This window comes from Xyrauchen texanus, chromosome 5, assembly GCF_025860055.1.
Source record: "Xyrauchen texanus isolate HMW12.3.18 chromosome 5, RBS_HiC_50CHRs, whole genome shotgun sequence".
NCBI classification, from domain to species: domain Eukaryota; kingdom Metazoa; phylum Chordata; class Actinopteri; order Cypriniformes; family Catostomidae; genus Xyrauchen; species Xyrauchen texanus.
In genome coordinates, this window is record NC_068280.1 from 18,365,758 (window position 1) to 18,378,590 (window position 12,833).

The 12,833-nt window shown below is 37.8% G+C and overlaps 1 protein-coding gene across 4 annotated transcripts in view; it reads left to right on the forward strand.

Annotated features, from left to right (window-relative positions):
- The window catches only part of smad1 (SMAD family member 1), a 29,685-nt gene continuing 16,852 nt past the window's right edge, over positions 1-12,833 (forward strand). For 3 of the 4 annotated variants that reach the window (XM_052126192.1, XM_052126194.1, XM_052126195.1), the window contains exons 1-3: positions 22-98; positions 3,852-3,884; positions 12,051-12,681. In XM_052126192.1, coding sequence (XP_051982152.1) covers positions 12,282-12,681 — 400 coding nt within the window. In that variant the 5' untranslated portion in view covers positions 22-98; positions 3,852-3,884; positions 12,051-12,281. Of the gene's footprint in view, positions 99-3,851; positions 3,885-12,050; positions 12,682-12,833 lie in introns of all 4 variants that reach the window. The other variant, XM_052126193.1, reaches the window with a different exon arrangement.

The following is a 12,833-nucleotide window of genomic DNA, read 5'->3' on the forward strand; positions in this document are numbered from 1 at the left end:
TACAGAGTTTAGTGCGGAGGGTGCGGCGGTCCGCGACACACTGACGCCAGCCGCGAGAGCAGCTCGAGCTGTATGAATGCTTTGAAGGAGCGCACCAGGTACAGTAAACTTTACTCTTCTATTTAAACGCGTCAACAAACTGTGAAATTACAGACGCCAATGCTCATTACAGGAATGCACAATGTATAACTTCTTACCGAGTCTTAACTTTGCGTACACAACAGTAATGGAGCATCAAATTCGGGGGCTCTTAATAACTCAAGAGAGTCAGTTACTTCGCATTTGTTATGCTGTTTGGCATTTGCTTGCAGTAGCCTACTCTTAGTTATGATGTTTGTGATAGTAGATTTTGTTTGCTGTTCGTGAAAGTTGATGTTCTCTTGTTTCTACCATAGGAACAGTAATTTTCAATAATATAAATGTTTGTAGGCTTTTTGTATTCTAATGCACTTTTGTAATACTTTTCCAAGTCAGCATTGGCTATGATTATTGATTCCACAAATGCTTCAAATCTGTACAGTCATTCTTTTATACATTATTCATTAATTATAATTACCACCCACGTTGGTTTGTGCTCTTGAAGGGGGATTGTATGATTTGTAGGAGGAGTGCACAAAAATGACAATAAGTCATGTCACTTGCTAGCACAGTGAATATTTTCCCCAGTACATGATGCATGCAGAGCCTGTGAGACCTGAGCTAGATTTCCTGACATTATTGAAGATGACATATCAGATTACTCAAAGGACAAGAATTTGTCCTTGTCCATGATTTACTTGGATTGTTTTATTCTCACACATAGTCTGTTGAGTTCAGAATGAGAAAGGGAATGTGTGTGTTTGTCTTATAATGTTACATAGGAATGTGCGTGTGTGTGTTTGCCCTAATGAGAAAGGGAGTGTGTGTGTGTGTGTTTGTTGCCCAAACAATACAATAAGGGCATAATTTATTGTATTGTTTGTGTGAGTTGTTACTCTGTTGGTTTGAAAACTAAATGTTAAATCTTAAAAATTTCAATTTACTTACTTAATGTGGGTCACGATTAATACTGTTAGTGTTAGTAAATCAGGTGTTTTAATTAGGCTACACAACTATGAGGATGCTCAGATATTTTGAGCAATAAAAAAACCAAATAAAATAAAGAATAATTAGAGATTTGCCAGTCGTCCTCTTTACCACTATGATTGGAAACCATAGCAATCATAAATCAGAATTTAAGAATCTGACATACATTTTTGTTTACAGACAAATATAGTGCTTTTAATGGTACCTTGATTCCACCATGGAATAAAAAATAGAGGGTACTTCTCCGCAATTCTGACTTTAATTCTCGTAATTGTGACTCTTTTGAAAATCCGAGATTTAAATTCACAAATGTGTGATATAAACTCAGTGAGTTTTAAAGTCTGAATGTCTAAATAAACACACAAAGAGATTATTTCAATTTCGACTTTATATTTCGCCATTTCCACTTTATATCTTGCAGTTGTAAATTATAAAGTCACAATTGTGAAAATTTTAATTAGAATTGTGAGATATAAAGTCTGAATTACCACTTTTATTTGTTTTATTTTATTGTGGTGGAATCCTGCTTCCAAAGCTTTCTGTTTGTGTGAAAAAAGGGAATACATATTCTCATTCTCAGGTCTGTGTGTATATATATCACAAGGCATATGTATACTGTTTATGAATCTAAATATGAAGACCTAAATGCTTTTTCAAACATTTATTTTCCATAAGTGGAGCAGCATAACTGTACTTGTATCATCTGGTATGCTGTGTTTTCTTGGCTCACAGCGCTGGTATCAGTGAAGCTCTGCAATGACTCACAACATACTGAGAACAAACGATTACCCATCAGTTTACAGAGCATTAGCTGTTGTGCAAGAACCTTTGGCCCGTTTGATTTAAATGTGGCATCAGAGGGAGTTTGAAGCACACTTGCTCTTGGTCTAAGTGTCTTTCTCCCCTCTCTCTATCTCTTGCTTTCTCTTCATCTTCATCCCTGCTTCTCCATTTGTCCAACCCCCCCTTTCTTTATTTGAGAACATCGCAATTGAGCTGGTGCTTAATGGAGGGCCCCAGTTCCAGCCCTTGATAAATAATGTACATTTTTTATAATGCAGAGTCCCCTGGGAGGGCTGAGAGAGCATCATTACTGCCTCCTAAATTGATTAACGGCACTGAAGCAGCGCAAAATGATACATAGAGATGATGCAAGGGGTCAAGGCTGTCAAAGTTGCGTGATGGGAGCCACAATAGCTCTGCCTACTGCACCAATGCTCAAGCTAATGCTAATATTTACATGCACTTAGGCCTGGAGAGCACAAGGTGAAATACGCAATGATTGTGTTTTAATTGGTGCCCTGCATCGCAAATGTGGAACCGAAACTGCCAAACAGCGAACAAGTGCTCAGTCAGGCTATCTATTATGCTAAGTTTACTTGATGCTCATCCATTTAACAAATCTTACATCCCAAATAGAGATAGCATTTTTGAGTAATTTTGTAGTTGATTACTCTAACCCAAAGGTGGGTTGTTAAAAAAATATTTAAAAATCACAGTAAAAACATTTGTACTCACCTGGAGCTTACATAGAAAACAATACTGATGTCATATGGTTTTTATGGTAAAAACAAAATCACATTTTTATAATTTCACTTGATAATAGTGATGAAAGGTTTTTTTTTTGTAAAATGCTCTCTGCTGGTGTTCAGATATTGATGGCACATACCGGTCTAATAAGCTTCTGAGTTTCTTGTACCACTTCTTATTTCTTTCCACCATAAAAACAGACCATTGTCTGTTGTTTTGCATGACTCTAACAAGAAAAGAATACCAATAGAGTGGGATTCAATAAGAATCAAAATATTACAAGTATTGCCACACTTGGATTTGCTTGAAAGCACACAAAGATGCCATTGTGTCTACTTCTGTCATCCAACACCTCGACGACACACATCCACAGTGGCAGATAAATGCTCAAAGGAATATAAATTTGTGATATTCGACTTGTGATTTTTTTCTCCCCAATTTGGAATTCCCAATTTCCAAATGCGCTCTTAAGTCCTCATGGTGGCGTAGTGACTCGCCTCAATCTGGGTGGCAGAGGACGAATCTCAGTTGCTTCTGTGTCTGAGACCATCAATCCGTGCATCTTATCACGTGGCTCGTTGAGCATGTTACCGCAGAGACATAGCGTGCGTGGAGGCCCACGTTATTCTCCGCGGCATCCATGCACAACTCACCACGTGCCTCACCGAGAGCGAGAACCACACATTATAGCGACCACGAGGAGGTTACCCCGTTTGACTCTACCCTCCTTAGCAACCGGGCCAATTTGGTTGCTTAGGAGACCTGGCTGGAGTCACTCAGCACGCCCTGTATTCGAACTCGCGACTCCAGGGGAGATAGTCAGCGTCAGTACTCGCTGAGCTACACCCCATAAAAGACTTTTAATAGTCAATAGCTGGTGCAGAACAATTACTTGATTATTCGATTACTGTTGCACATCCCTAATCCCAACCCAAGATTTACCCTTTCCTATTCAACATGCATGGCACTAGGCAGGTGGACAGGTGGTCATATCAATTCCTCTGCTGTTGCAAGTGCACCTTGTTTTAAATACCTTTAAAGGGATAAAAATTCTAGGAAAATTTAGGAAAATTCTGTAATTATTTACTCAACCTATTGTTGTTACAAACCCGTATGACTTTGGTGAAGCACAAAAGATGTTTGGGAGAATATTAAACACTATTAACTTTTTATTGTAAGCTAAAAAGATTCAAATGAATGCAATTAAAGTAAATGGTGACTGAGACTAACATACTGCCTCCTTTTGTGTTCCACAGAAGAAAGAGTCAGATGGGTTTGGAAAACATTGGGTGAGTAAATGATGGTAGAATTTACATTTTTGAGTGAAATATCCCTTTAAACATAGTATGCAATGGTTGTTTTGGCTGGGTTCTAAACAGCCCTAACTAACATTGCCTGAGGCATCAATGCTATGGTATATTGAATTTTATGTACCGGTAAGCGTTAGACTAGTGGTCAGATTTTATGAATCCTTAATAATGTGCCTCAGTTCCGATGACACAGACAGTGTATGCCTTGGCCTTGATGTTTAGATTGTGGAATTCCCCTCAAAATCTGACATGGGATTGATTTAAACAAGGCAGCTGAACAGCAACTTCGAGACCTGTCATTGGCCATTAAAGACATGCATTTTTTAAACCAGACAGACAAGAGAACATCTACCAAAACCAAGACCCTGGTGTGAGAAAAAGGTACACGGATATTCAGACAGCCCACCTGCTGTGGGAATACCTGATCTGTGCTGTGTTTGGGCTAGGGAAGGGTGCCTTCAAGATGTATGACAACTTCCCTAAGTGAACAGCTGCATATGTGTTGGAGTTTGAAGTGGGCTGTAGCCTTTGACAATGAAAAGACTGCCTGTGATACGTAAAAATAAAGAGCCTTTTGATGTGTGTCATGGCGATACTTTTAACAGTCACACAGGTGTTGTGGAATTTTCACATTCAGCAAAGTCTTAAGCCCCATACACACATGCAGCGACTTCCAGCGACAAAAAGCTGGCGACATCCGGCGACACAAGCGTCAGCGAACTCTGCTGACTAGATGTGGGTAGGGTTGCAATGGTATGAGATTTTCACGGTACGATAACCGTCTCAGAAAATATCACAGTTTCACGGTATACGGTATTACACAATAATTATCAGTTACAATGAACTTTAAAGGAGTTTTGGATGAACAAACGCTTTATTATAATAGAACTTGAAACCATTTTTTAAATGGAGGTATGTGTAAAAAAAAGTCTCCCTTTTGAAAATAAATCAAATAAATAGAATAAATAAGAAAGCTAACAGAATTATAATAATAAACCAAATGATAAACATGATAAAAATAGCATGTAACTATAACATGTTATATAACTAAAGCATGTTAGTTTACATGTTTGCATAGCATGTTAAATGAACTACTATATAAAAAATAACATCAGCTGTGTGATCTTTAAAGTAATGTCCTATGATTATTAATAATTAACATAAACTGTAGGTGCACAACAGCACAGCCAGACTGCTTCTGTCTGTACAATTATCTCAGTGGTTCTCAACTGGTTTTGCTTCAGGACCCAGATTATACATTGGATATCAAGTGGCGACCCACCATAGTAAAAACATAACCTGTATTTAATGTATCCTGGGTCGCATTTCCTTTTATGTTGCATAGTTTTGTTCATGGTTTTCAAGTACAAGGACATGCATCAAGTGACGTTATTTTTGTTGTTGACGTCAACAACAAAAGCGACTGGAAGTTTTCTTTCCACGTTTTAAAAATCAAAGAGCATATTTACTTATATGAGCCCATTATTATACCACTTGTTTCCTAATTTCAAACATAATTCAAACAGAACGTACATATTACACAAGAGGAAAAGCTCCTCATTACCATGGTTGGGTCAGTGTAACTAGTCTTAAATAATAATTCTAACAAATTATAGTATTTATGAAAAAATAAATACTAGCTGAAACATATCTTGAAACTTAAACTATAATTGGCACTGCAGATATAAAATGCGGTCTAATAGATTCTACCTTTAGATTATTTCATGTGAAACTAAAACGTTTTGTCAAAATATAACCGTTACTTTAACTCATGTAAAATCTTGAAACAATTTTGTAAATAAGCGCATAACACAGTGTTGCTCTTTTCCTCCTCAGTGCTGTTTGGCATGTCAGGGCTGCCTACTGTTTGAGAGGTTCGACTTGACTTCCTCCGTAACGCTTTAAACTAGAAAAGTCTCACTAGAATTGAAATTAGTCACACCAGGTCTGCGCTCCGCAATATCAAGCGAAGCCTGGTTGTTGCATGCACACATCAGAGAGGAGCAGATCATGATCGCAAGCTGGTTCTGTTACACTCGTGTGAAAGTGCAGATGAGACACCTTTAGCTGTTTGCAAGATTATCATTAAATCTGCCTCGGCAGTCCTAAATAGGCTATCACTTGGGCGGCCGCCGAATTATCTTCAATGGGAGAAGCATGCCATTGTTCATTCCCTGCTGTCCACAACTCAGTCCGAATAGACATGCGACCCACCAGTTGAGAAACACTGCTTTAACTCACACACACACTCACTTATGTCAGACCCCTCAGTCTTAAGTCAGATTCTCTGTCCGGTTGCATTTTTTTTTTTCTCATTATCGTAGATAAGCAAATTAACATGGTATGATAACCGTTAAATTTCATACCGTGATATACCGTGAAACCGGTATAGGTGTGGGTGTGGCGAGCAACACGACAAAGTTGAGAAAAGTTTAACTTCAAATGCAAATGAAGAACAACTTTCAGGAGCAACAACCAATAAGAGTGAAGAGTTAAGAGATAAGAGTTCACTTGAACTCACGTCACCCATCTCCTTTAATATAAGGAAAGTGAGTGCAAGCAAGACAGAAGAGAATTTAAAGTTTCTGTGAGCGATTTCACTGTTCTATATGATTCATCTGTGACCACTTGGATATCATTTTTAAAAATGATGCGTGGAAAAGAAATTGTCGTCAGTCTGAGTGAGTTTGATTCATACATTGATAGTTCATTTATCTTATTTATGAGATGATGCAATGAGCACTGCTGAGGTTCATATAAAAACACTCTCCCTGCAGAATTAGCATTTTTAGGGACAAGATAACTGTTTCCTTGTCAAATCAGAATGAAATGATAGTTTTAATAACAAAATCCCTCATCTGTGATTATATTTTCAAAAGACATGGCTAGACATGCAGTCCACCAATAATATTAGAGCGACAGCAATAGAAACGCCCACTAACGAATTTATAGTACAGAGACTAGCGTCATCAAGTGATAACGTCTACCAATACAACGAATATGTATTGGCACTGGTGTGAGAACCTCAGTTACTTAGTCACATGCACACTATGAGAAAAAAAACACTGGATATACACTCATCTATCACTTTATTAGGAACACCTGTACACCTACTTATTCATGCGATTATCTAATCAGCCAATCGTGTGGCAGCAGTGCAGTGCAAACAATCATGCATATACTGGTCAGGAGCTTCAGTTAATGTTCACATCAACCATCAGAATGAGGACAACATGTGATCTCAGTGATTTCAACCATGGCGTGATTGTTGGTGCCAGATGGGCTGGTTTGAGTGTTTCTGTAGCTCCTTAGCTACGGCACGAATAAATAATCAAGTATTATTTTTAAGCAATATCTCACATCTATGATGCTCTGTGCAGCACTTTATTTAACAAAAATAACTCTGGATTGTGATGTGAGGTTCTGTATATAAGCACTTCATTTTATAGAAATATAACAATATTATGTTGAATATGAATTGTTTTATTTTCATTTGATTAAAGTTTTAATAATTTAATTCATTTCAAACTTGGTATTTGCGAGTACCAAATAATAAGGATCAGTACTCGTACTTGTACTCTTTCTCAAACGGTATCGGGACATCCTTAGTCATTTCTGGATGGGTGTTGATATGACAGTGTTTAATCAGGGCTGTAGCTAATGGGGTGAAAGTTGGTAATGATTCTAAAGTTCCCACAGGTCCAGTTTTTGTATTTTTTTGTATGAAAGGGGCCCAGAGCAATATACAGTCAGGGGGCCCAGATATTACTTGCTACGGCCCTGTGTGCAGTTAAAGATACACGTTGTGATTTTTGTTGTAATTAGCCTAGTGTGATTTTCTAAAGATGAAAGAATTAGCAATTGCAACAAAAATTGCATTTCTTATTTCCAAATAGTTCTTCTTCAAAATAACTATAAGAATCGTTAATAGAACCGTTTAGGAACCTGAATTGTAATTCTGAGCTATGTTATGACAATTTTTTTAAGAATTATTTTATATTAATCCTACAATCAACTGAGCAAGCTAAGAATCAAATGAGACGAGTTATGACGAAAGAACTGAATCACTTGTATTCATGTTGATACGAAAGAGAATTAAAAATTAAAAAATTCACACGTTTCAGATCTTCCATGAACTCTTTGTAAACTCACCTTGTTCCTTATTCCACAAAAACAGTTGGAAAGTTCTCCATATATTCTTCTTTAACCTATTTGGTTGGTTCCCTTGGCTTGTAATGTTTTTAAGAAGATGCAGCTTGTAGGTAAGAATTTGTTATTAACTCCTGCTAACTACATCCTCACAGAAAACTTTAACTTCTATAAAGATCAGGTATCAGATTTATTGTGTTAGTCAAGAGAACCCAAAGATGCTTACTATTCTCTACACCCCAAAAGGGAGATTAGTCTTTTCTTCGTTGCAGGGTGGTGATGCTCTTCCTACCCCTGCTCATCTCCTCCCTGACAACAGCAGAAGGTCCCAGGCTTTTAAATGAGCTTTTGGCTGTGAAATGGTGCTAAATTTAGGAGGAACTTTTTAGCCTCCCTGTCACTGTGGTCCATGATAACAGCCGCTACACTCTCTCCTTCCCAGTTGTAAATTGCACCTGTTTTCATTGAATGACTGCAAGTCTGATGTGTATTTTCTCAGCCACCATAGAATCAAGTTCATGCTTGTTTATACTATTTAAAGGCCAAAGACATTTTTCTAAAAATTCTCTTTAAAATGTGTTGATTTATTACACGACTCTCTGTAATATTTGATTCTGATCGGTCAATAGTGTCATTCAACGGTCAGATATTTCTGAATAATGACCCTACTGTAGTACCATTGTATAACTGACCACTCAAATGGGAGATCTATGTTCTCTACATTGCTGTGCTCATGTTCTGACTCTGGTATCACTCACAAGCTAATCAAATAATTTCCACTCAGTATCGATATTTAATTTCCATTTATTTATTTGTTTGATAAATATATGTGTAATAAGACAAACATTATTGCAAAATAAACTCCTTCGGGGTGATACAAGACCACGTTGTTTGCCCAATTACCCTGTTGATGTTTATTATACTACAGTGACTGACTGGCTGTATATTTTCCCTTAATTAATGAATATGTTATTACAAATTCCATTGTCATTCTTTGCCTTGATTGTAACCTACATCAGACAAGCTTTCTAAAGTGAAACAGTGGCTGAGGTTAGTCACGCTCACTGAGGACAACATTATTCTTAGCACTCAGCATAGTTCAAATAGCTTCTCTCTGATGTCACCTCACTTATCTAGTGTTAATAGGCCAGAACAGAGTCAGTGGATAATATTTACCTGACACTCAGACACAGATACAATGGAAGAACGTCTTGTTAAAAGTGGATTCATGTTGATCACATGCAAGTTCTTATATCTCTGTAACAAGTAAAATATTGACAAATAAAATAGGGCAGTTTAATAAAAAGGAAAGACATGAAAATTAATAAAATCCTAAAAAGAGTCATATAATTATTCTTCTAGTTGTGATTGACTAAAGATTGTCAATCATTATAAAATTATTTGTAAAAATCCTTATCTATTAATTACAAGAAACTGGAGAAGTCTTGGAAAAGTAATTGAAATTCATTGGTAAAAGGAATGGGATCACTGGAAATAAATATTTTCTAGAAAGAGTGTTTTGTAAGGAGACATTTTTAATTTCACTGTAAAACTGTTTTGTGAGGTAACATCTAAATTAACTAAATGTTATTTAATCTGACAAAATTTACCTGACAAATTAGGTTATACCAACAAAAGTCATTTTTATGGGTTAGATTAAGCAGAAATGTTGGTCATACTGTATAGTAGGTGTCTTTAACTACTATGTACTAACATTAAAATACAGTGTACTTATGCAGAATTCTCACAAGATTCACATTTGCTGCTACTGAGGTTGAGGAACGGATAGGTTTAGGGGTAGGGTTTATATCAGAGTTTCCCAACCTTTTTTCTGCCACGGCACACTTTTTACGACTAAAAAATTCTACGGCACACCACTATCCCACATAGGCTAACCATCGTCAATATTTTTCCTTTTCAAGAACTTGTCCATGTTTTCTGTTTGTCTTAGTAGCATGTTTAACTATAATGTTTGAAATTAAGCTATGCAAAACAAAAAAAGTTTCGCTGAGTGAAGTCACAGGTGGCAAGAACGCTAAATGGGTAATGAAAAAACAATATAATAATAATTTTGGGTTTCAATAATGTTCTTTCGTCATTGTAAAGCACATTTCACATGAGTTGAGTCGAGGCGTCAACGCTCCGTTCAACATCAGCGTCAAACACCGCATTGCCCTCCACATGACAAGAGTTGCAGAAAGCATCACAGAGGGGCGATTTTATGAGCAATGTCTCTTCATAAATTTGGACAGTTTTTAAATATTTCTTGTTGCTTAGTACTCTCAAAGACATTATTGGAGTCATGCGAAAGACCCTTAATGCGTATAAATATCACTCACTTTTGCACAATAATCATTGCTCTTCACAATCACAAAAGTGACAGATTATGGTTTCAAAATGGCAAATTTCTAAGAAAGGTGAGGAGTTTGGATCCCTGAAATTATTTTTTTTTTTCACGCATTTAATTATTTAGTGGAATTTGATAATTTCACACGGCACACCTGACAATCTTTCATGGCACACTAGTGTGCAGCGGCACAGTGGTTGGGAAACACTGGTTTAGATTTGGGTTAGGGTAAGGGTTGGGGTAGTTTAGGATTGGGGATAAGGTAAACAGTGTAACTTCAAATGCAATTAAATGCAGGTTAAATGTAAGTACAATGTACATAATAAGTACATTGTATCAAATGCATAAGTACATAGTAAAAGACACCTAATATAACGGAAACAATTGCAGGTTACCACTTTTATCAGTGTATCTTACTTTGATTTGAAGGTGTTCTGCCCTAAGAAATGTACCAATTCTTGCTTTAATCCAATGTGGATGCTATTAAACCATCTGGTAACTTCAAAAGAAGTGTGAAGTCTTGCATTATGCACTCTTATTTCCCTTCCCATTACCATGAATACTAGTTTGAGAATGGCTGCCTTGGGATCTTTCTGAATGGGTACTTTTATCCGTAACCCAAATGTGTTTCCTTTCTATTCTTAGGATGCGGAAAGGCTCCTGTTGTTAAATGTGTGTATGTGTGTGTGTGTTTGGTCTATTGGCCAAGTGACCAATTGCATTAGTTGCAGTTCCAAAGCCTATAGCAATGTCTTGAATGGTCTTCTGTTGTAAACTACAGCATCTTTGCATATGCGGAAATGGATATGTGTCAGGACATTGTCCAGTGCTGTTCAGCATCACTCAGCAGTGTGTCACACCAGTGCTGGTGTAGTGTGGCATGTGAACACATCCCACTTCCCATATGCTGAAAGCCATTTTAAGAGCTTACCGTAGAGCGGATGTAATTGGAAGCTCAGTGCTGTGACTGAAGGCAGCCATTCCGAGAAGCCATAATGCAATGATGTCATCACAGTGTTCTCAGGGTAGAAGATGTATTGCCTCAATTGTTCTTTTTTTTCTTTTGAGTCAGTGTTAGTGATGGGAATACCAGCATGTCCTCTTCAAGGAATAGTTCACCCAAAAATGAAAATGGTGTTATCATTTGGTCACCGTCCTGTCCTTCCAAAGCCATATGTCTTTTTTTTTTAAGCTTAAGAAAGGACCTAAAAGTGTCATAAACGCAGTCCATGTGTCATTCATAGTCTTCAGAAGGTGTACAAAAGGTTTTGGTGAAAAGAGTTATCTTACAGCCAAAAGCTCTCTGTTGCACGTTCAAGTGAATAGTGAAAGCAAAAGCACTGTTTTTTTTGCTTTTGCTTTCACTTTTCTCAGTAAAATAACTTTCGGCTTGTTTCTCACCATGCCTCATATGCCTTCAGAAGACTTGGAATATGATGCTCAAGCGGCATTGACTACGTTTATGAGTCCTTTTTAAAGCTTTATCAACTGCCACTGATTTATAAATCATCGTGTTCCAATGAAGAAAGACATACATGTTTGGAATGACATGGGGGTGAGTAAATGTGGACAACTATTTTTGGGTCATCTATTCCTTTAAACAAATCTCAAGGTATAAATTTATGACTGAGCTGTCTCTCTGTCTACAGGTATACTAAGATAATCCAACCTAGCCTTGGAAAAACGCACCTTTCTGCAATACCTGTTCCTGTGTCACAGTGGTTACGTTTTTGTTACTTTTGGAGGAGGTAGAGGAAAAGTTTACTAGTTCCTGCGGCTCTCGCCTCTCATATTAAGCAAAAACACTAGACTCTTGTGTGTGTTGCTGTATCCTACGGAGTCACTGTGACAGTGTTGGCTGGGGCGCACATAGCGCCACAATGAATGTCACATCACTCTTCTCCTTCACCAGCCCGGCAGTCAAGCGGCTGTTGGGCTGGAAGCAAGGCGACGAAGAGGAGAAGTGGGCAGAGAAGGCGGTGGACGCACTGGTCAAGAAGTTGAAGAAGAAGAAGGGTGCCATGGAGGAGCTTGAGAGGGCCCTCAGCTGCCCTGGTCAGCCCAGCAACTGCGTCACTATCCCTCGCTCACTGGACGGAAGGCTCCAGGTGTCGCACCGGAAGGGGCTGCCACATGTCATCTATTGCCGCGTGTGGCGTTGGCCCGACCTGCAGTCACACCATGAGCTCAAGGCATTGGAGTGCTGTGAATTCCCCTTTGGATCAAAGCAGAAAGATGTGTGCATCAACCCCTACCATTACAAGAGGGTGGACAGTCCAGGTGAGTGACTAAATATATAAGTTTTGTGAGTAGCACCTAATTCACATATTGATTGGGTATTTTATTAATGAGATAGTTCTTAAAATAAGTCTATTCTGTGACCTTTTGGAAAAATTTGTTTGAAATAATGATTTACAAATTAGTATCAGGGC